General features: G+C 28.6%; 2 protein-coding genes across 5 annotated transcripts in view; one reads left to right on the top strand and one right to left on the bottom strand.

The window, feature by feature from the left end:
* Window positions 1-23970, bottom strand: part of LOC126743422 (fatty acyl-CoA reductase wat-like) — a 234027-nt gene that overhangs the window by 38961 nt on the left and 171096 nt on the right. The gene's annotated exons all lie outside the window — the stretch shown is intronic.
* On the top strand, window positions 9137-22012 carry LOC126743423 (nuclear receptor subfamily 2 group E member 1). 3 transcript variants are annotated; one of them, XM_050450515.1, is made up of 5 exons: window positions 9137-9165; window positions 10034-10125; window positions 16057-16290; window positions 20167-20420; window positions 20507-22012. In XM_050450515.1, the coding sequence occupies exons 2-5, from the start codon at window positions 10050-10052 to the stop codon at window positions 21179-21181; spliced, it is 1239 nt and encodes a 412-aa protein (XP_050306472.1). In that variant the 5' UTR covers window positions 9137-9165; window positions 10034-10049; the 3' UTR covers window positions 21182-22012. The 3 variants fall into 3 exon arrangements, with proteins under 3 accessions (XP_050306472.1, XP_050306471.1, XP_050306473.1); XM_050450514.1 differs by lacking the exon at window positions 9137-9165 and having other exon boundaries at window positions 9271-10125; XM_050450516.1 differs by lacking the exons at window positions 9137-9165; window positions 10034-10125 and adding an exon at window positions 15752-15959.

The following is a 23970-nucleotide window of genomic DNA, read 5'->3' as shown; positions in this document are numbered from 1 at the left end:
ATTTGGTAATTTTGCAATTACATTTAATTGAATAAATCAAGATTCGCTTATTAAATTTTTTTGAAACTTTGCACGAGGGTTTGCCATATTGGTCTCTTCAAAAAGTTATCTTACATTTTTTTCTGTAAAATGTACAGGGAAGCCAATAATTGACCGCCTTAAAATTTACATGGGATTTCCTATGTTCCGCTCGGTATATATATATATATATATATATATATATATACAGTGCTTTTCTTTGAAGTCCCCCCCGCATTTATTTTTTGAACGGGTCAAAAAATTTTTTTGAAACTTGGCATAAGTAAATTGGTCTATAGATACTATTTTTCACTGTAAACTAGGTAGTTGTAAATTCCAAGATGGCGGCTGGGCGACATCTTGAGAAAAAATTTTAAATAGAAAGGGGGGTCGTGTGGTACCTCATTTTAAAGGTCTCAATGAGTACTTTATAACCCTGAAATATTAGACCCATATCTTAACTCGTTTCAAAATGGCGGCCTAATAAAAAAGTATTTTTTTTTATTTTAACGTTTTACATTTTTATGATTTTTGAATAGGTAAAAATCAGTGTACGAAAATAAATGCGTCACTATTTTATTTTGACATAAAAACGACAGTTCTAAATGTCAAAATAACACATAAGCGCCATCTTGAATAAATGCATTAAATAGAAATCTTGTGTTACCTCATTTAAAAGATTTTATTGAGTACTTTTAATATTTATTACATGGACTCGGTGGACTGAAAATAATGTTTAATAACCTTTAACGTGAAATGTGACATACGAGGGCGGTTCAGTAAGTCTTTAGAAACCAAAAAGTTAATCTTTAAATCCAAAATTCAAAAATTATAAATTATTTGTATATTATTATTAAAAACGTTAATAAAATCGCAACAGTGTATTTTTTTGGCTGTTACTTTTAGACAGGTCAAAACAGAGTCCACCGAGTCCATGTAATAAATATTAAAAGTACTCAATAAAATCTTTTAAATGAGGTAACACAAGATTTCTATTTAATGCATTTATTCAAGATGGCGCTTATGTGTTATTTTGACATTTAGAACTGTCGTTTTTATGTCAAAATAAAATAGTGACGCATTTATTCTCGTACACTGATTTTTACCTATTCAAAAATCATAAAAATGTAAAACGTTAAAATAAAAAAAATACTTTTTTATTAGGCCGTTATTTTGAAACGAGTTAAGATATGGGTCTAATATTTCAGGGTTATAAAGTACTCATTGAGACCTTTAAAATGAGGTACCACACGACCCCCCTTTCTATTTAAAATTTTTTTTCAAGATGTCGCCCAGCCGCCATCTTGGAATTTACAACTACGTAGTTTACAGTGAAAAATAGTATCTATAGACCAATTTACTTATGCCAAGTTTCAAAAATTTTTTTTGACCCGTTCAAAAAATAAATGGGGGGGGACTTCAAAGAAAAGCACTGTATATATATATATATATATATATATACAGTGCTTTCATTTCAAAACGATCCACCCTTAATAACTTTCTTAAAAAAAAAAAAAAAAAAAAAAAACTTAAATTAGATATACAGGGGGACGTTTAATTATGCATTTACTGACGTTCTGTCAATCACCTCCTCACCTCCAGCTAACCTCACTTTAATATGTCAAATGGGAACCCCAATCGTGTGATACATCATAGTAAGCAGCGTAAAATTCTCTATTCAACGGTACCAAAAAAATGAAATCGGTAAATGTGTAAGCAAATAGTTAGCAAAAATGTCTAGAAATAATGAATATTTTATTTACGCCAAACTTTGGTATTTTAAATGAATACTTTTAGTGTGGTACCTACATCATTTAAAAATTCTTACATTTTTTATAATAGATCGTCAAAAAAAAAACACAAGCAATTTAGAAGTTAAAATGTGTGGTAACAAACAGTACATTTAGTTCAAGCAAATTATATATTTTTTAAGTAAAGAATGTGTACCGTTATTTGCGAGAAAAAAGAGTGTCTTCAAATTTTTTGCAAAAATCTTTGCAGTCTGTGTTTGTATGTGTATTTATTTCACTTATATTTTTTGCGAAACCTATAGGTACAAAAACTAATAGGTACAAAAAAATACTGCAATACCTTATATTTTTAAGGCGTTTAAAAAGCAGGCGATTTATTATTGTTAAAACTGTCAGTTTGACGCGTCCAATTTTTCAATTTTAGTTAAAACAGTGAGTTAATAAAATGGTGTATACGCTAGCCGAAATAATAGAAATAATTTTCCTTTATGGAGCTCAAGATCGGTGTGCTCGCAGAACCGCGAGAGCATTTAATGAAAGGTATCAAGATAAAAACTTGAGCCATAAATACGTATTAGAATTGATACGAAAATTTGAAGAGACGGTATCGATTTTCAATAAGAAAAAATACGAAAATAGCGTTGTCGATGAAGCATGCCAAGTTGAAGTACTAGGACAATTTGCGATGGATCCAACTTTGTCTATACCAAAGGCCGCAAAACTAACAAATATTTCCACTGGTTCCGTACATACAGTTTAAAAAAAAAAGTTCTTTCCTTATAAAATTCATATTCTTCATGAACTCGGAGAAGGTGATTGTGATAGGAGAATTCAATTTTGTGAAGTGATATGCCAGCGAATTGACGACGATCCCCATTTATTGAAGAACATTTGCTTTAGTGACGAATCGACCTTTTTTTTAAATGGCCTGGTGAACAGACATAACTGTAGATACTGGGATAATGAAAATCCGCATGTTTTTCGGGAAGGCATACCCAATATCCCCAAAAAATTAATGTTTGGGCAGGAATTTATGGTAATAAAATAGGCCATTTTTTTTAGAAGAAAATGTGACTGGCGAAATTTATTTAAACCTTTTAGAAAATGCAATATACCCTTCCATTATCCAATCTATGGAAAATCAAGTAGATCAACATGATGCTATATTATTGAATGAAAATAATATACATTTTCAGCAGGATGCAGCTCCCGCGCACTACACTTTAGTAGTTTGAGAGTCGCTTGATGAAAATTTTTGAGAAAAGTGGATTGGCAGACGTGGTGCAATCGAATAGCCTGCGCGGTCTTCGGGACCTAACCCCACTAGACTTTTTTCTTTGGGGCTACTTAAAAAGCAAAGTTTATAAAACCACACCTGAGAGTATTGAGAATTTAAAAAATAGAATATTTCAAGAATGCAGAGAAATTAGCGGGCAGACCCTTGCCAATGTTCGTAAGGAGTATGAAAATAGGCTTTTTTATTGTCTTGCTAATAACGGCGCGCATTTTGAACATTTAATAAAATAAATTTGTTAAATTTGTTTTTCTACCCTACCGATTTACACTTTAATTGCTTCTTGGTCAATCAATTTTTTTTTTTACAACCATTAATAGCATAATGAATGTCCTTTAAAATAATGTATCACACCATGGGGTAGCCATTTGACATACCAAAGTTTGGCGTAAATAAATTATTTATTATTTCTAGACATTTTCGCTAACTATTTGATTTGATAACCGTTGAATAGCGAATTTTACGCTCCTTACTATGATGTATCACACGATGGGGGTTTCCATTTGACATATTAAAGTAAGGTTAGCTAAAGGTGAGGAGGTGATTGACAGAACTTCAGTAAATGCATAATTAAACGTCCCCCTGTATATCTAATTTGACGTGTTTTTTTTTTTAACAAAGTTATTAAGGGTGGATCGTTTTGAAATGAAAGCACTGTGTAAATATATAAGATTTAAACTAAACTTAAACTACTTATGATTGGCCTTATATACTAAAGATGAAACCAATAACTTTTAACATTAAACGCTAATCATACAATTGACTATAAGGTTATAGTCAATTGTTGGATCTTTATCTCTGTTAAGAATTTTTTTTATTTTTAAATATTGCTAAACTTTCGTATGCATCTATTTTTCTATTGTAAGTAACTAATTTAAATAATTTTAAGTTGTCTATCCCTACAAAGTGATCAGTATTTAAAACATATTCAGCCAAACTTGACTTTTTAACTCTTCCATATTTTACATGAGCTATATGTTCTTTAAATCTGACATTGATCCATCCTCTCCTTTGTCCTATGTACTTTTTACCACAATCGTTGCAATTTATCTCATAGATCCCGGACTCTCCATTGGTCTTTAGTTCATCTTTTGGGTTTAGAACGAAAATATGCTCCTAAAAGCTAGTTAACATATAATTGTGTCCTTTAAAATTGTCATTTCTTTAATTCATCTTTGGCCTTCTTCTTCATTGTACTTATAAACTCCCTTTTTAAATCAGCCATTTAATTTATGTATATTCTTGTCTATTTAAAATAACATAATAAATTTAAGCATGTAAGCATTTTCCAAACTCTACTTTATATCATATGAAGTACATTATAAGAAATTCAAATGTACATTATAAGAGAATAACAAGGATTAGAATTAGTCAACTCTATCTAAATACATTCAATGCCTGGAAGCAGAAGTGAATTTTTTGGTTAAAGAGATTACAGAACATTAAGGCATCCGAGTAAGTATTTGGTTCTTAGCAGGTTTTATCACAATGATTTCAGACCTATAAGAAATCTTCTTTAATACGAATTTTAAACCAAACTAGCATTTTGCTATATCCAAATATGCTCTTTCTTTATTTCTGAAGATATCAAACAAAGTTTTTACCAAGAATATTTTATAAACGCGGTCTTTTACCAACCTGAATACAAAAAGTAACAGCAGAATTTAATTAAAAACAAATACGGCCGCATCATTTATTTTTTCTTAAGGCTGTTCAAGCCATATTTCTATTTCTTACGAGACAGTTGAAGTAATTTTGGACCAATTATTTATTTTTTTATTAGTTTTAGACTTTTGGAGTTATTGTTAATTCTATTCTAGGCTTTTGAGGTAATTTTTGTATATTTTCTTGTATAGTAGTAACGTTATAAAAGTATGTATTACATATTATGTATAATATAATATAAGTATGTATACAATTCCGAAACGTTACTTTGTTAAATCCTAATGATTTGCACGGTTGATTTATCTTAAGTCCTTCACTTCATAGCTTAATCATTCAGCCAAATAAATCCATCCAGTTCTACTCTAAAAAACAAAACTCTTTCTGTAACACCGGAATATAACTTAGGTATAAATTAAATTTTTCATTTTAGTCATGTGTTTGGCATCCACCTTATTAAGTTGCCAATGTCGTTTCGCTTTATATGTAGCCATTGCTCTTGCATACAGGTTAGCAACTCTTCCTTTGTCTGGAATACTATTCCTTCCTATTTAAAATATTTTGGCAACAGATCCCAAATTTGCTCGATAGGATTTAAATCAGGGGATTGGTCAGGTGATTGTAACATGCGGACGTGAACTGCGGTGCACTTTCACCAAAATACTCTAGCGCGTTGATGTTTCGATATTCGTTTAAAACCCTTCAGTGAGAACTAGATTAGTTCGAAACTCTAGGCCAAACCTTCGGTTCTGCCTTGGTACCTGTAACTTGTGTAACTTCTTGAATGGTTTGCAAGCGAGACGCGTTGCCAGGTGTTTGTCACACCCTCACCTTTTTAAATTAAAACTTAAACCTTACTTCATCGGTAAAAAGGATGCATGCCCATTCACGCTATTTTAGTTCTGATGTCCTTCGGCCCATCATAATCTTCTTGCGCATTTTTTACGGGGTAGTACTGGAATTCTAATGGAACGTCTGGCGAAAACGGCAATTAGTATTTTAAAAAGAAACGGCTCGAAATCTACCCTCAAGATAAAATTGAAACCACTGCAGGGATTTTCCTCTAAAGGCATACATAGCCAACTTTCTCAGCAAAATACCATGATCAATAAAATCGAAGGTCTTAGAAACATCACAAAATACATTGGAAGCATTGTATTTTGGTGTGCAATGAGGGAAACCGTTCTTATTAATACTAAGATACAGCTCTTCAAGAACTCAAAAAATTGCGTCACAAGTACTTTTAGATTCCAGGAATCCGGCCTACTAAGTCTATATTCAGAAAGGATTTCCTCATCTCCTCCCTCGAAGAGTAGACTAATACAATAGGCTCGTTTTTAATAGAGATGGAAGACTTCCTTCATTATGGTCGCAGCTAAGGTGATATAGGACGATTAAGTTAAATTTAGAAACACCTTTATAGATATGTCATCCCAACCAGCTGGGTTCTTATTTTTTATCGTTTGAACAACACTTGTAAGTTTGTCTGGAGTAACAGGTCGAAAGTAACAGCTTCCAGCAATGACCCTAGTATCTTTTGTAATAATTTTCATGTCACCTATTTCTTATTATGTAAGCAGTGATGCTAACGCCGTGAACATTTTGAAGCTCACTTTTTAACTGGTTGGCAGTAATACGGGAGTTTTGTAATGCCTGAAGGCGAATCAACCTACTATGTATGGGTTCTGCTGCTCTTGTTTAACTAGTCAGTCTTTCTATCACATCACCAGTCTTTTCAAATCTTTGCCACAACCGTCCTATAGCGCTATTTGTAGAACTGCGCGGGTGATGTCCAATACGCGATCGTATACGAATCATTGCAACGTTGCCAAGTCGTAGGAAATTGCTCAAAAACATTTAAATTGTTAGAACACTTACAAAGTTGATTAAAAATAAATATAAGAACACGAATATATTATGAAAAAAAACATCTTAAAAATATACATATAAATACTATTAGAACCTAAAAAGGAAAGAAAAACTCCTAGAAATTATGAGCGAATTTCATAACCCCCTTTTGTTATTCAAAAAAACGTAAAAATTTGACAATCTGTCACTTTTGTTATGGTGAAGATATGGTAATAAAATGTTAACACACAGTACAAGTATGAATTCCAATTATAAAAATGTTTATTTCTTCCTTTTGAGTGAAGTAGAAGCAAAGATAAAAGAAAATTTCAAAACCCCCTTTTTTATTCAAAAAAATGTAAAAGACAACTTTGACAAGCTGTCGCTTTTGTTTTGGTGAAGGTACGGTGATAAAATTCCGTTACATAGTACAGACATGAATTCCAATTATAACAGAGTAAATTTCCTCCTTCTAAGTTATATAGAAACGGTATATGAAAAGTTTTTACTATTAAAGGTATATATACATACGAGTATATAGTAGTATAATTTGAATTGAAACAACTTTACTAAAACATTATATGATAGTGGTTTCTTTGGAGATGTTAAAATATTTATATTTTAATATTTTTTTATGTCATATTATGTGCTTTTTAAAAAATATAACGGATTTCACGTATTACAACCGTATCATCAGAAACATTAAAAGGACAACGGATAAGTATTTAAAAATAAAATAATATATAGGAAAAGTCAGTAGAAGTAACAAATTTTATATTTAAATTTAGAACGCTAACGAGATTTGGTCATTAATAAAAGATATGGACAACAACCCTTTATTAAGTATTAATACATAATATTGATTAATACTTAACTAAGTATTAATCAAAATTATATATTATGAATATACAGGGTGTTTCATAAATAATAATGAATAATATAACAGGGGATTTATTTAAAAACAAATAGGTGAAGTCACATTTTTCTAGTCTAAAAGTCAAAGACAACGAAGATACTGATAAGCTTGCCGACGCTATCCGCAATTATATCAAAATATGAGACAGCCAGATTTTAAACTTATTAAAAATATTTAGAGACTTAAGGAAACAGGTTTATTTAGACCAAAGCGGGATACCTGACGTCCATGTAGACGTAATGTCGATCAAGGAGAAAAAGTATTAATCCAGGTTGCTAAAGATCTAGAAATAAGTGTATGGCATATGGCTGCATGAACGGAAATACTAGGTCATCAATATTAACATTCTTTTTATCGCGAACATCATTATTTGTATCATTTCACGTCTATGCCAAATCTATTAGATTCAGATATTCTAGCAAGGCTAGATTCAATAAAATTCAGCTTTATAAATAAAATTATGTTTATGGGTGAAGCGACTTTTGCCCCATGGGAAATTTTTAATTTAAGAAACAAGTATTTATGGGATATTGAAAATCCGAACCTCATTAGTGAAAGACACTTTCAACACGAATTAATATTAAATTTAAGTAACTTTAAACTAAAATTAATATTTGGTAATGTGTAAAAAACAATGTTTTTTTAAGATCATACGACTTACCTCGAAATCTAAACGAAGAATTTTATTTAAATTTTTTACAAAAAAGATTACTACTAATTTATAAGAATCTTTAAATATGCACTGAGTTACGGTTTTTATGTAAATGATGCAAATTTTTCTAGACCGGTGATAAGAGTATTTAAATGCTAACTTTAACTAAATATGAAATCGAAAACCTGGGCACGCACAAAGCCCAGACCTAAACCTATTACATTTTTGCATATGGGGATACATGAAATTAAATATTTAATGAAAATTAAACAAAAATACAAGTAACACAGGAGAGTAATTAATAGTGAAAATGTTAACTGCTGTTAAGGTATTTCGAAATATGCAATTATTTTTTAAGATCAGGATCTTTCAGTAAAATAATTTTAAAATGTTTTGAAACAAATGGAGGTCATATCACACATTTACTAGCAAATATTCATAATTTTTATTTTTAATTTATTTTTTGTCTCTTATCATTCATTGAAAGTGTAATAAAACAATTTAAAACGTTTACGAATATTATTTTCTTTTTAATTTAAAAATTAAATTTGTAACCCTGAATAAGTTCATAACCCTCTATTTTGGTTTTTGGACAAGGAAATTTTAAGTTATCCTCTTTTTTCGTAAAGGAACCTACTGTAAAATTGTTTATCATATTTATGGGACACTCTGTATATACATATAATACAGTTTTTATGTCAAATGCTACTTGGAAGCAAATTTTTCGAAAATAAATTTATTAAATATTTTTAATGAGTTTCTCAATACTTGGTCCTAGCATTTACTATTTACGTTTACAACTTTTTAAATTACCCATGTTTTATTTGAACTTATTAAATTTGTAACAAGCCCAGGTAGGCACACACAAAATAATTCTATTAATGGATTCTTCTCAGTTTTTTTCCGGCTTTTGCAAATACTTAAACTCGCAGCGTTTTTTAGATTACATTTAAAATTACAGTATTATTATAGCATATGTATTGGTATATTAGTGTTTTGTATTTTATTACATTGGTGTTGACAAGTAGAAATTCTACATTTAAATACATTTTTGTTCTGTACACCTTTTATTAATAACTAAATCTCAACTATTTGGCTGATGATGCGGCTGTGAGGCTGTACTTTTCAAAAAAATTGTTTATAATTTTTGAAAAAAAGGATATTTTTACCTTTATCCCAAAAAATGTATAATTGGTAAATAAATAAACCCATATTGTTATTGTTTCCCCTACTTTTCCTCTAAATAGTCATGTGACGTATTCATAATAAAAACTATAACTAAAGGACTGAATAGAAAGATTTTATTATTAAAATCTTTTCCAATCATTTTGATTTGGTTGCAATATATTGACTTAACACAACTATATAAAATATTTTTTTAGCAACTATTTCTACTTCCGTTTTTTTTTGTGAAGGAAACTCTTTTATTGTTTTATTATTTTTAATACCTCAACATTAAAATAGGTACTTAAATTTACCATATGATCTATCCTAACTTAATTTCTTTTGTTAATTTAGTTAAGCAGCGTTCGCCTTTTGGCCTTTTAGCCTCCCACAGTGTCATACAGTTGTCTCTTTCCCACGAACGATCCTCAGTTCAAAACCACCCATTAGATTAACCCATAAAAAGGTACACCTAAAGGGGGAGGGATATGGCTCATCCCTTAGAGAGAAGGGGACGATCACCCACCAATCAGGTGGCCAGATGGTGTGAACTGGCATACCTTTATCATGATAGCCCTTTGTAATAATTTTTTCGGATAAAGTTTTTAATTCTCTGACTGGCCCTTGCAATATCAGTTTGCCTTCGGACGTGACGGATAAAGTTTTGTGTTTAAGTGTAGTATTTTTTATGGTGATTTATTTAATTTTTACTGTTTTAATATGATTAGCGCGAGTGGTACCGAGATGTTACGGTTAGAGCAACATCAAGCGCAGCAAATGCAGTTAAAGGTGCAGTGTCAAAGTTCATCAGGTTCATCAAGTAAGTAATTTTTTTCAATTATTTTTTAGAGTATATTATTTTAATACATTTTTAATTGAACAATAAAATGCAAACTTTGATCTAATCATGACTATATACTTATTAAATACAGTTGATAAATTTTGTTATAATAAAAAGTATAAAAAAAAAACAAATTCTTTTTAGGAAAGATTAATGCCGAAGTATACACTCATGGCCACTTAAATTTCAAATAACACACAATTAAAATAACATCTATTTAAATACATTAAAATTAATATTAATATTGCTACTTCTAATAAATGTTTTTGGTACATTTTTTTATAATTTTTTTTTAAATAAAGCTGTATAATTCAAAATAAAACTAATACAGAGGACCTTAAGGTGCTACGCCTCTAATTTTAAAGTGTTAGAAGTATAGGATGGTATCAGTCAAAAAGCTTTAAAAAGTGATTATCAATCTGAAAAGGCTAACATATAAGGACTTTTGAAGCTACCCATTTAAAGGCTCAGAGGTGATGCTACTTAATACTTCTTTAACGAACCACCGATTTAAGAACAATTTCCCTGAGCAGTAAGTCTTACATATTAGTCGCACAAAGATATAAAACATAGATTTGTATAGAAGGTTAGAAAGTAAGGTGCAAAGTAAAAAAAAATGAAAAAAATAATCAAATATTTTGCTTATTTTCAAACACAGAGAGTTCGCAGCATTTGCGGGTTCCTCAGTCAAAAAGAAGTATGAATTGAAGTTCGAAAGCATCAATTTAAGCAGCATTTTTAATATTTATGTAATATAATAATTTTAATATAATTTAAAAAAATATATATTTTTTTTGTATAAAATGATATTTGCTTATTAGATTTGAAATAAAAAAGCTTTTAGGTCTCAAATGTATTTATATCTTTTATTGTTTCTTTTTATTTATAACAAAATCATTAAGAATATACCATATTTAAACAAACTTGTTCTTATAATATCAATCCTCCTTAATCCTTCAAATATATGCACGTGCTTGATTAAGACCATATTTAATTTATTTATCCAATCAATCTATAAATCACAAAAGTAAATAAATATATTTTTATGTCTAAGAAGTTTTAAATATTCCTAAATGAAAGAAAAATAACTTCTCTGTATAAATATTAGAATCTAAATAAGATAAAAAGTCAATGATACTCATCAAGTCATATATATAACAATGCATCTATTTGTGGAATTAGTTTACTGTACAGCAATAAATTAGGCAATTTCGTTGGTAATCCGATTTTCCTGTTTTTACGATGATAAGCAAGATTTGGTGTTTTATATACCGACAACTTTTCACAAAAATAATCGGTAGGGTATTTTAAAGGCAGTAAAAATAATAAAGGGATTTATGTTTTAGATAAAAGATTACTAAATTGGCATTATTTACGATCAAGTTTTAACTGCAAAAAAACGTAAGGTACTTTTTTGAAAATTATAGTATCAGGCAGTTCATTGAGAATATTTATGAAATGTATTTAAGCTTTATAAATTAAGTTCTTTAGCTTCAAAATTATAGTTATATTTAAATCAGACACATACCAACGATCATGCCATATTTGGGATTCAAACCACGGACCCCACAATTCCACAGCAGGCAACTAACGTGCTGCTAATTAATTTAAAATTGGGTGATAAAATTACTTTAAAAAATGAGATTTTCATTTACTACATAGTACATATTATGAATTATTACTTATTAAATCAATACATTTATTTCTAGTTTTTAGTTTATTATTATATAGAATATTAATTATAGTTAGCCTACGACAAATAATAACTGTTGTTTAGTTAATTATTCTTAATACTAAAACGACTAAGCCAAACCATAATTAACCTAATGATGCAGTAAGCCCAAGATCTGATGAAACAGATTTTGTTTGCCCCTATACTCCCCAGACCAAATTGAAACCGCTACAACGTTTAGAAATGCAGATGTATGGCAGGCAGGAAAATTATGGTTGTAAAGCAAAAAATTCATCGTATGTTTTTTTAAATTTAATTTTACTCTTGACTGATAGGACTTTAATATTTATGGCAAGTTTATTAAATAGTGTAGGCCCATAAAAAGTTATAGGTCTTTGATATATTGAAGTTGGCATATAAGGCACAGATATGTTTGCTTGGTTAGAATATCTAGTATTATAGGCTATATAGTATAATACTAGATATTCTATATATCTAGTATTATAGAGTTTAATAATTTTAATAATTTAAATTTTGACAATATAATTTATTGTACAGTGTGCATATAGATTTTTCACTAATAAAGCATTTTAATTCCTATACAAGTGTTCAGAGCGATACCTAAAAGAATTTTTATATATAATTTTAGAATTAAATTGTGACATACTACTATTTTTTAGTGTACTGTTGTATGCGCCACCCTATAGGACAATACATTATCCAAGATATTCCACCAAGGAACTGTAATAATAAAGCAATAAAGTAATTTCTTTTTAAAGATATTTGTTGATAAAATTTGTAAAACATATTTCTAGTTTTTTTATTTAGGAAGGCTATATGATCATTCCACTTAAGATTTTGATCTACTAGAAAAATTCCCAGATATTTCATTTTATATATTATGCTATAATTCAAGAATTACATTAAGTATTATTTAGGGTGTGGCAGCTAAAATTATGAATTTTTCAATAATTATAACTCGATTGATCTGCTGATGATGCACTAAAAGTCATAAATACAACTTTACTGAAATTTAGAGCTAGCGATTTGTTATTAAGCCAACTTTGCACTGCTCTGAGACTCTCCGTCCGTTAATATAACTCATTGCAGGAATCTCCAAAAAACAGTATCATACGCATATAATATTACGCTGCACTTCTGGAAAATATTTCCGATAGTATTAATGAATATTAGGAAGAAAATAGGTCCTAGCACAGTACCTTGGGGTACACCCGTATTAATATATTCTGCTCCACTAAAAGTGTCATTTATTTTGACGCGTCGTACTCGATTGAAGAGATAAGTTTTATTAGTTATTACTTTTAGGAGTAAATGCAATGAGCATTGTCTGATGCCAACATCTTTAAGTTTATTAAAAAGTGTTTTGTGAGAAACTGTGTCGAAAGCCCTTGTTAAGGCTACAAACAGATTCAAATTTTTCTTTCTGTTTTGTAAATTTAGGTTAATATTATTTACAAATCCGAAAACAGCATTCTCTATATTTTTCTTTTCAGTGTTTAGAGTAAAGTATGTTCTTGAGAGCTAAAAACTTCATAATGTTTTGCTTTAACATTTTTTAAAGACTTTCGCAAAATTATTTGTAACATATTGGTCATTTTTTTTTCATTACCAGATTTATATACACAGAATGTGTGACAATTGATATTTTTAAACAGAGATGCTAAAAGATAGATTAAATAAATGTTACAAAGGCTTTAAAATTTATTTCAATTTTTCTAATAAAAACTGTGTGTTCCTGGCGCTAAATGGTTTTTCAATGAATTTTATTATTAAATAAATTTGTTGTTTGTTACAGGACTCAGAAGGAAAGAGTATACATTGAAGTTATTTACATAACTAATATTTTAATTTGTGTCAGTGGTGTCTTCAAAAGATTAATTTTTAATTGATATGAAATATTTATTTGTTTTTTTTTGTCTATTTGTAACCTCGCTGATAAAGTTTCAAATTTCCATAATTCTTTTTGATCTTCTACTTATGGTAATTATTTTTTGCTGTTTTACTTACTTTATTTATAAAGTCTCCAAAATGGCTATAATTTGTGATTGAACATGCGCTGCGAATTATGTATAAGATTTTTTTTATTTTGTCTCTCTGATTTATTGAATTTATCCACTTCTTCTATTTGCTTGTAAATTTTATAGAGGTGTTGTTTTTTTTACATATTTATTTAATTTATTTATAAAATTTAAATAGGCTTCATCACTTTAATTATTGTTTATAATTTCTGCCCATGTTTCTGTTTCCAGGTCCTTCATTCTTTTTGAGTTATTATATTAGTTAATTTTTAATTTTTTAAAATATATAATCAATGCAAGTCGAGAAAATCAATGAAACCCTAGTAAGCTTATTTATACATTGAAAATAACCACCCGGCGCAGCGCTATAATATCAAGGTATTGTATAACATTTAAATTAGTTTGATCAGAGATATTTATGTTCAAATCTCGCATAATCATTTAATTTTTGTATAAAATCAGCGGTATGAATATGGATTTTAAGTCTTTCAATAATATATATTCATGCATAACATCTGATTGGATGATATCTATGGTGATGTCTATATCTACCTATAATATCTCCTAGACCTAGAGATATTATAGGTAGATGGGTAGGAAAATTTTACTTCAAAATTAATTGGTCTTATTCTTATTGGCACACTGAAAAATTGCCAGTCGACCATTATTAATTTAATATCAGTCCGTTTCTGTTTCTATTATGAAAGTATTTTGGTTAATTTTACTGATTATTTATTTGTAGCAAAATAAGTAGGCTTTTAGCTAGTTTATACCCAAAAAATAATCTATTTTTTATTTATATTATAACACCTCAATTAAAACAATAATATTTATTACATTTACTTAAAACATTATTTTCTATCAGCAATACAAAAACACAACTTTAATATAATTAATAAACTCATTAAATAAAAATTGTCAACCAAGATGCTAATGATTAAATAAACACGAAATAAAACTTTTTCAAATTTATTACACCTATATAATTTTATTTACATTCTGTCGATAAAACATTAATTATTATTGTATTTAGAGTTATAAGTATAGTTAAAGTTATAGTTTATAACCATTCAAAGAATAGTCTGTTATTATTTTAACAAAATGGATCAATAATTTTTAGCCCATATAGTAAAGCTGCAAATAAAATTATAAGACCAATTAGTAATCGACAGGTTTATAATTGTTGTTATTTTATAGGATAAGATTATACCCTACCATAAATTTTATTATTTGTCACATAGGGTGTACGTATGACTTAGTAGTAATGTAAGTTATAGTTCATTTAAGTTTCTTCCGCCTCTTCAGCTCATTAGCAATTTTTTCTTGTTGATATACCATGAAAAAAAGTTTAAGTTAGGAAAGTTTTGGGATATTTCATTTCTGATTTGTTCTGAATCTAAAAAATACAATGAAAATTATATTTTTATTGCATTTTTAGTAATTTTAGATTTTCTTTAGCTCGTAGTTTTCGTTTTGTTAAACTGAAATTTTTAATTTTAATTTTTAATCCGTTAAATATCAATAAATGTTCAAGCCTTAATAAATTTTAATGTACTAATTTACATTTTTAAAGTCCCCGTTTTTTCTTTGTTATAGTTTGGTACACCTTCTGTAAATCTTATTATTATCTATATTTCATTTAACTATGAATTAAACATAATAAATAATAATAATATAATTAATATTTTTTATTTATTAATTTAACTATGGTTCAATTTAAAAAAAATATTGTATTTTATACTAAAAAATGTAGTTAAAGAAACATATGGGCTCTCTATCTATAAAACCCCGATATTTATTATCATTATCAATTTAAAATCAGCTTGCCATTTACTTTTTTTATAACATAAAAGGCTTATCTTTATATTTGACTTTTTCTAATACTTCTGACATTAATCTCACTTTTTATAGTACCAATTTCTTTTATAATGGATTCGGTATTTAATCAATTAATTATTAAGTCATTTAAGTACTCGTAACTTTGGTTCATAGTGTGCAAATGACTATTATCAGTATATAGTAAAAAACTGAGCGCGATTAGATTTAAGAGAGCTAATAATTGTTATGTGATATTTATATTGGTGCGATGGTTATTTCTAATGGTGTGTAATAAACAGTTAAATTAAAGCTAAAACTTCCATATATTTAACTTATTTTAAAACATTTTACTTATATTTATTGTTTTTTTTTTAATTTCAGGTCGAATCCTTGATATACCTTGCAAGGTTTGTGGTGATTATTCTTCAGGAAAACATTACAATATATTCGCATGCGATGGATGTGCTGGTTTTTTTAAAAGATCCATACGTAGAAATCGTAAATACATTTGTAAGGGTAAAGAAGAAGGATCCTGCATTATCGACAAGACCCATAGAAATCAGTGCAGAGCTTGTCGATTAGAAAAATGTCAAGAAGCCGGGATGAATAAAGATGGTAAGTTTTGTTCAGTTTCTATTTAAATGGATAGTTTTACATAATTCGTATATTTTCATGAATAATCTAAAAACTGAATACAATTTTAAGAAATCGTAAGATTGTTTTAAAGCATGAACAGATTGAAACTAAGTGACAGAGAAAGTCATATCAGATGAAAAAGTTTATATTATCTATAGTCTAACTGCTCACAATTTTCGAGTAATTTTAATTTATGTGCTTTTTATCTTATAGTGTTATATACAAAAATTGTGGAAAATGCCACAAGATGTAAATTCTATTGTTTTTTAAGTTTTGTAGCAGTATTGTTGATCTTTCATTTCGAGTATGTAGTAAATTTATACTATATAAAAATTCGTAATAATGCAAAGGACTTATCTGAAGTCAACCTAGGTGAAAACATCTTTGATAAAAACATAAACTTAAAAATTCTTTTAAAAGGTTAAATTAAAAATTTTTTATGGCATCCATTTGTCACAAATCTTAAGTGTGTTTATATTTACCGAGTAGAACAGAGATTTATCAGAAATAACCTCTTCTTTAACCTCCTTTAGTTTCAATAATAACTTATGAGATTTCCCACAACGTTAGTATTATTAGTAATAGGAGAAATTTAAAATTGAATAAGAATCTAGGATCTTTAACGGAATCTATAAGCATCTATATAAATATAGCCTATTATGAACTTATTATGACCTAGAAATATTTTAAGGCTTTTACAGACTATAAAAACCATTTTTTTCTACTCTATACAAATCTAGAAGATTGTCACATATTGTGGGTTATCCTGTATGATAATTATTACACGGTAAATTTGATAGTTAATACTATAAAATTAAAACTTATCACGTTTATCCTGGTTGGAAATCAACAATATTTCTATAATATGATAACCGAGTTAATAAGTCGACCAACCTTCAAAATTAAGAACATTTAAATTTTATTTGATATAAAAAGATAAGAAAGTGCAAATGAAATCACTTATTCAGTTTTTAACTAATTATGCTTAACTAGCATAATTAGTTAAAAATTTTATAGTTATGCCACTTATTGTTAAAATGTCGGATTTTTCTTTTATATAGTTTGTTCAAATTGCAGATAAGTTAAAAGCATCTCATCATAATATTAGCTACTTAATTAAAACGTTTATTAGGTTTCCAATATTATCTATAAAATTTTTAGTCTTGTGCCACTTAAATTATTTATTATGTTATAAATAAACAACTTAGTCGAAGTAGCATTAAACTTGGCACATCTAGTCTATATTATTACTAACCCTTCCTTACTTCAACAAATTAGACCTTTCCAAATCAGTAAAGAAAACACTACTTAACGTAATATAAGTATAAACCGTACACTTTTTGTTATTGCACCTGGTGGCAGAGACTGAAGGCGACCAAAAGAAAATACTCAACATAATAACTCTTGATAAAACACAAAAGAATATTAAAACACTGTTTCATTTTAGTTGCGAGTGCTTGTATTTATTGTTGGTTTTATTACGATATAGTGCTGAAAAATTTTTAATACATTTAAGAGCTTTTATTATTCGTATTCTGCATGTATATGCTATCTTCTATATTTAAATTATTACTGGAAGAATTTTTGTAATTTTAAATAAATTTTCAAAAATATTATTACAATGGCTATCTTGGTATTAATATATCATTATATAAAATATAGACAATGCCAATAATTTTACGGTAAAAAAATATTTTCACATAAAAAATTTTAAAGCATACAAAAATTGAGTAAACCATAAAAAATAAATTTATAATTAGAACAATGTCCTTCTGATTCTTAAACAAAAGTAGAGCGAATGCATAATTTAAATATAATAATTAAGAATTTATATTTTAAGATTAATCTGGCATTTTTTAAAAAGATACTTATAACGTTATCTTTGAGAAATGAAAAAAAGCAAAAGTCAAAAATGCAAATTAAAAACATAAAAGCTCGTGAATGTATGATAAGGTGAATTTGCGTCAGGTCCAAAAATTGTTTTTAATTGTCCTCTTGAAAAATAGGAAAAATAATGCAATGTTTTTGTCAATATTATCATTTTATTTAATAAAACTGTCACCATTTAATTTATTAGTTTATAAACAAACAAGTTTTTTTTTGCAATACTATTATAATGGAGAATATTATTTCAATGAAATATGTTTAGATTTTTGAAAACCGTTAAAGTTATGATAACGATTAACTGGAAGAAAATTTTGTTTCTGACAAACAATGTGATTTATAAAAATACCTAACTTAATCTTTTAATTTGCATCAAATTACCCGTTTACGAGATAATTATAGAGTCTTTTTTGACATATTAGATCCAGTGTATTAAAACTAATATTAATATAAATTTTTAACATAATGTTTGCTCAGTTTTATTAAGACTTTATCGTAGTTTGCCATGTCGTTATGGATTCATAAGAAAAACGTCATAAACTCGACTTGTTAACTCGGAATTACATGACAGTATAATTACGAATCAATAAAGCTAGAGTATAAGTAAGAACAAATTATGTTCAACTGCACACTTGCCTGTTCATTGTATATGTATATACGCAAATTTTCATTGCAAAACCTAAGTGGTTATTGAGCAATTTTCCACAAGAATAGCAGAGAGAGTCTCCCTCCTCAAAACAAAAGCTTTTAAGTTGAACCGGGATAACACATGATTGTGATTAGAACCTCTAACTAGATAGGCACCATGCTCTTTTAAAATAAGATATTTCAAAAAGCGCCTTTGGATATTCAAGGGAGTTAATATGGCATTAATAATAAGGATACCAAACCAGAGACCCATATTCGAGCTTGGATCAAACCAACGAGTGATACAGCATTATTAAAGAAAATGATTTGCTAAAATGCCTGCAATTCCGAATAATAAATCCTAATAGTCTTAAGGAAGCAGCCACTATATAATCAATATGAGGGACGAATGTAAGCCCATCGTTGGAAATAGTATAGTTAAATATTATTAGAATTTTGATTCTATGATAAGACATAACACAGCATTTAGAAACGCTAAGATTTAGATGATTGCGATCAAACTGTTAACAAAATTGATGAGATAAGATGATAACAAAGCAGTAAGCTTTTCAGAAAAATTAAACAGTTTCCTTAACTTGTGAAGATGTAGTAACCTATTTGGTCAAAGGCTTTGCTGAAGTCAGTATATATATTCCATCAACTTGGCTTTTTTCATCAATGGCAGAGGAGAGAATTCGGGATAAGGTATGTACATGAGTTTCAAGATACCTTAGTGCAAATGAAACATTTTCACTTGGATTCACATGAGTATTCTTTTCTACGAGAGAATTCGGGATAAGGTACAAAGATTGGTTATACATGACTTTTGGGTAAAAAAGCCACGTGGATTTATCGATAGTTTCGATTGAACTTGATGAAATATGGAATTGTAAATAATAATCTCAAAGATTTTGGAAAAGTTCCATAGAATACATACGGGACAATTTTCAATATTCTGTAGTATATCTTTCTTATGCATGGGAAATACTGGCAGTTTTCTAAATGAGGGGAAACGTGCCGGTTTTGAAGATTAGGCTAAGAAGATTACATAAGGGGTTATACAGAATAAATTCCTCTTTAATCTTTTGCTATGAAACTGTGAATTTCATCTCGGCCAGCGGTCATTTTGTTTTTAAATGTTTTACCTGCAGTTGCAATTTTATCAGCGGGAATTGATGGGGAAACTTTTATTAGAATATAAAATAATATTTTTTATTTATTCTTTTTTTTTTATCGAAATATTTTTTATTTGAAAAAATAAATAGTGCAGTTGAAAAAAGCTTTTTTAATAAAGCATAATTTGGAATGAGTAAATTCTATTAATTAAAATATACTCTTTTACAGCAGTTCAACATGAAAGAGGACCTAGAAATTCAACGATACGTAGAGCAATGTCAACATTCTTTGAGCATCATCAAAGAGCAAACATTGTATATGGAAGTCCATCTGAGATGCCTCAAATGACGTCTTCAGGAGGTAGTGCAGGCTTAGACTTAGTTCTACCCAAATCTGCTTTATCACCTCCCTCACATCTTGATACTCCTATAATCGGATCCATATCTGTTATGCCATCGAGTTCATTTGGATTTGTTCATGGGGTAAATAACTTAAATTAAAAGTATTATAATGACGTCTACTTATCTAATGCATTCAATTTCTATAAATCAATTTTTCTATTTTTCAGATTCCAGCGGTGCCTTTTCAGCCACCGAGCCTAATAAGTCCACCAATAACTCCACCACCAGCTGTGATGACCCCCGAAGATATCTGCGAATCTGCTGCCCGATTATTATTCTTAAACGTGCAGTGGACAAAAAGTCTGCCCTACTTTCTAAACCTACCAATGAGTGATCAACTATTGCTCTTGGAAGAAAGCTGGAAAGATTTGTTTATTCTTGGGGCTGCACAGTTTCTGCCAATAATCGACCTTTCCTCTCTAATGGAAACTAATGAAGCTATAAAAAAAGAAGGATCAGCCTTGTTTATTCAACGTGTACATGAGTTTCAAGATACCTTAGTGCAAATGAAACATTTTCACTTGGATTCACATGAGTATTCTTTTCTACGAGTTATTTCCTTATTTCGTCCTGTTGGATTAGCAGGAAATGATGAGTCTAAGGCTTTGCTTGAAGAAAGATCGGTTCAAATGATTTCAAATGATGCTCAAATGAGCCTAAATAAATATCTTACGACAACGAGATTACACGATCCGTTGAGATTTAGTAAAGAGTTTTTGCTATTAAGTCGAATAAGGTCTCTATCAGCTGAAGCTATTGAAGAATTATTTTTCAAAAAAGCTGTTGGTAGCATTCCAATAGTGAAGATTATTGCTGATATGTACAGATCACAACAACGCTAGTACAGATGGAAGAAAGATGGAGGGCTCGCTCTATTACTACACACTAACAACGGAGCAATATTGTATAGATTACTATATAGTTTTATGGTACTTTCCATAAAAAATAATGATTGTTAGTTACTACAAAGTAATACAGTCAGAACGTCTGTGATGTTAATTTTTAAAAATGATAAAATAATGTTGTTAAAGTATATTTAATTCTGCAGGCAGAATTGGCAAATTTGTTAAGGAAATATTTTTTTAACATAAAAGTTTTGATAATTAATTTACTACAAAGTAAATAAAACACATCTGTGATGATAAGCGACATTTGCCTTTTTGAACTTAAAGTAGCTAAGGCAATTTTTACAAATTTTATTCTGTAAATATTAGTTTAAGCGATTTTTGTAAAATGATTTAATATGTAATTTATTTTTAGAATGTACTTAATTTTCAATAATTTTGCGTGAAATCGCTATGCTCCAGCGGAGGAGGTTCATCTTTAAATATTTTGAATGTAATTCAACTACTAATTAGATCCTGGATCCTTGGAAAAGGCTTCGGAACTTTTGTAAAAATATCATATATTACATAATAATTAATAAATTAAATTGGTTAAAGCTATTTTAACAGAGAAACTAAACATGTATGGAGTTGGCGAGGCAATATTTTACCAAAAGCTGTTGGTAAATAAAAGGATTATTCGCTCTATATTTTATTATAGATAACTATATATTATATAGTAATCTAGTATTCTCTACCAAAAATTAAATTGTGAGTTACTACAGAGTAACGTAATCAAAAGGTCTGTAATATTAATTTAGAAAAAATATATGAAAACCCTGTTGTTAACTAATATTTATTTTCGTAAGAAAAGTTGTCAAAATATCTGTCAAGAACTTACTTTATAACATTTTAACAAGTTTTTTGACGAAGTAATAAACATGTTTTAATAATGAATAACATGTAATTTTTATTAAGAAAACTTTCAAAAACTGTATTTTGCATATAGGTAAAGGTTGTGCAAATTTTTTTATATTATTTTATATTAATATGTAATTTATAAATATATGGTATGTGCATAGTGATTGTAAAAATGTGTTGTACTTTCATTTATCCACTTTTACCATATTTTGTGCGTGTAAAAAAATCTTAGTTTCCAAAGTAAAGTTCTTAACTTTAATCAACATTAGCTAATCTTCTACTGTTTAACAAGTTGAAAAATCATAAATAAAAAATAATTAAAAATCTACTAGTCAAAAGGTAAAAAATACAAGGTTATTTGGAGATCATACGTCATGCTAGAATAACATGGTGTTATTTAAACCAAGTAACAAATTGAGTAATTTTCTGTTAAAGTTTGTAAACCCTATAGAATGTTTATCTTTATATTGAATAAAATAAAATTTTGCCAGGACATTTTGGAATTGTTGATCTACATAATTATGAAATAAAATGTAGGAATATCCTATTTGTGATATTTCTTTGAAATAACCAAGACAACAGATAGAACTTCGTTACTCACGAATATAATTTTGTAAGTTTTTACTACCACCGCTATCGAAATTTATAAATCGCATAGATGTAACTTTTGAAAATTGAATTTTATTATAGCTCATTTTAGACGCATACTCTTAAAAAAATTTCAAATCATCAGTTTTCATTAATAAATTCATAAATAATTTTTTTTTGTTCAAGTTTTTAAGCTGTTTAAAAAATCCTGTAGGTGAATAGAACTCTTTTAAAGCCATATGACTCTCTATCTCCCTATGAATGGTATCAACCTCCTGAACTACTCTGGCTAATACTAACTAATGTCATGGCACAGAATATTTTATAGTGAAGCCTCCTAAATCTGGGTCCTAAAGGAGGAATTTCTATTCTGAGGGACGCAATTATTACTCCAAGTGATAAGATGCTTTATGTTGTTATCCATTAAGACCCTGTCGACAATTTCTCGAAACGCACTGACTAAGTGCCAGTTGTTACCAGTTACCAGTTGTGCCGTGCATCATCTTAATCCAAATTACACAATAAACTAAAAAAAGATGAGCTGTAAGATTGTACATACTAAATTTTGGTGAATAAAAGTGATTTCCAACACAACTTCTGATAATTTCATTCTCTAAATCAAAACAGAACTGGAACCTCACTCTTTTTTGTCTCGATCTTTTTCTGCCCTCATCGTTATTTTTTCGGCCGTATGCTGTCTCAATTCTTCCTCTTTATCTTCAAGCAGCTGATTTGTTTTTTACATATAATACCTCGAACATCTTTCGCACACATCTTTTTTTGGTTTATGAAAATATAATATAAAATTTATAGGTCTAGTTTTTTGTTTTCGTTGCCATCTGCTATGTCCCTTTTTAGCTTCTTTTCGTAACGGTGATTAAAAGCTGATAAAGACAGCCATACGAAAATGGCTCTGAACTACAAACAGAAAATTGAGGTTTATAAAAAATAAATTTTTTGATCCACTTATATTGTTTGAACATAAAACACACATTTTTTAGTACATTTTTATTATACAAAATTGGCTTAATTAAGTGTAGAGAATAAGGCAAATAAAGAACTAATTCCAAAAGAAGTACCTCATTTGATATCATTTGGACAATTTGTTGACATCCATAGGATAGCCGAAAAGTAATATGTCCAAAAGTAGATATCGATTAAATATTCAATGGCTTAAAGCGCGCAATTCCATAGGAAATGCTAGAGGAATCTTCGGAACTCTTCGATTAGATAACATGGAAGTAAAAGTAATTAACTAAGAATCTTGTTTAATTTAGTTTTTAAATATACTATGGCAT

The sequence above is a fragment of the Anthonomus grandis genome, chromosome 12, assembly GCF_022605725.1.
Source record: "Anthonomus grandis grandis chromosome 12, icAntGran1.3, whole genome shotgun sequence".
NCBI classification, from domain to species: domain Eukaryota; kingdom Metazoa; phylum Arthropoda; class Insecta; order Coleoptera; family Curculionidae; genus Anthonomus; species Anthonomus grandis.
The sequence above is the reverse complement of the archived record's forward strand: the minus strand, read 5'-3'. Positions and strand labels throughout refer to the sequence as shown.

Excerpts from the sequence above, each read along its gene's own strand:
- LOC126743423 (XM_050450514.1), top strand. The coding sequence starts at position 10,026 with ATGATTAGCGCGAGTGGTACCGAGATGTTACGGTTAGAGCAACATCAA. Across the intron at positions 10,126-16,056 it reads AAGTTCATCAGGTTCATCAA|GTCGAATCCTTGATATACCT; the intron begins GTAAGTAATTTT and ends TTTTAATTTCAG. Across the intron at positions 16,291-20,166 it reads AGCCGGGATGAATAAAGATG|CAGTTCAACATGAAAGAGGA; the intron begins GTAAGTTTTGTT and ends ACTCTTTTACAG.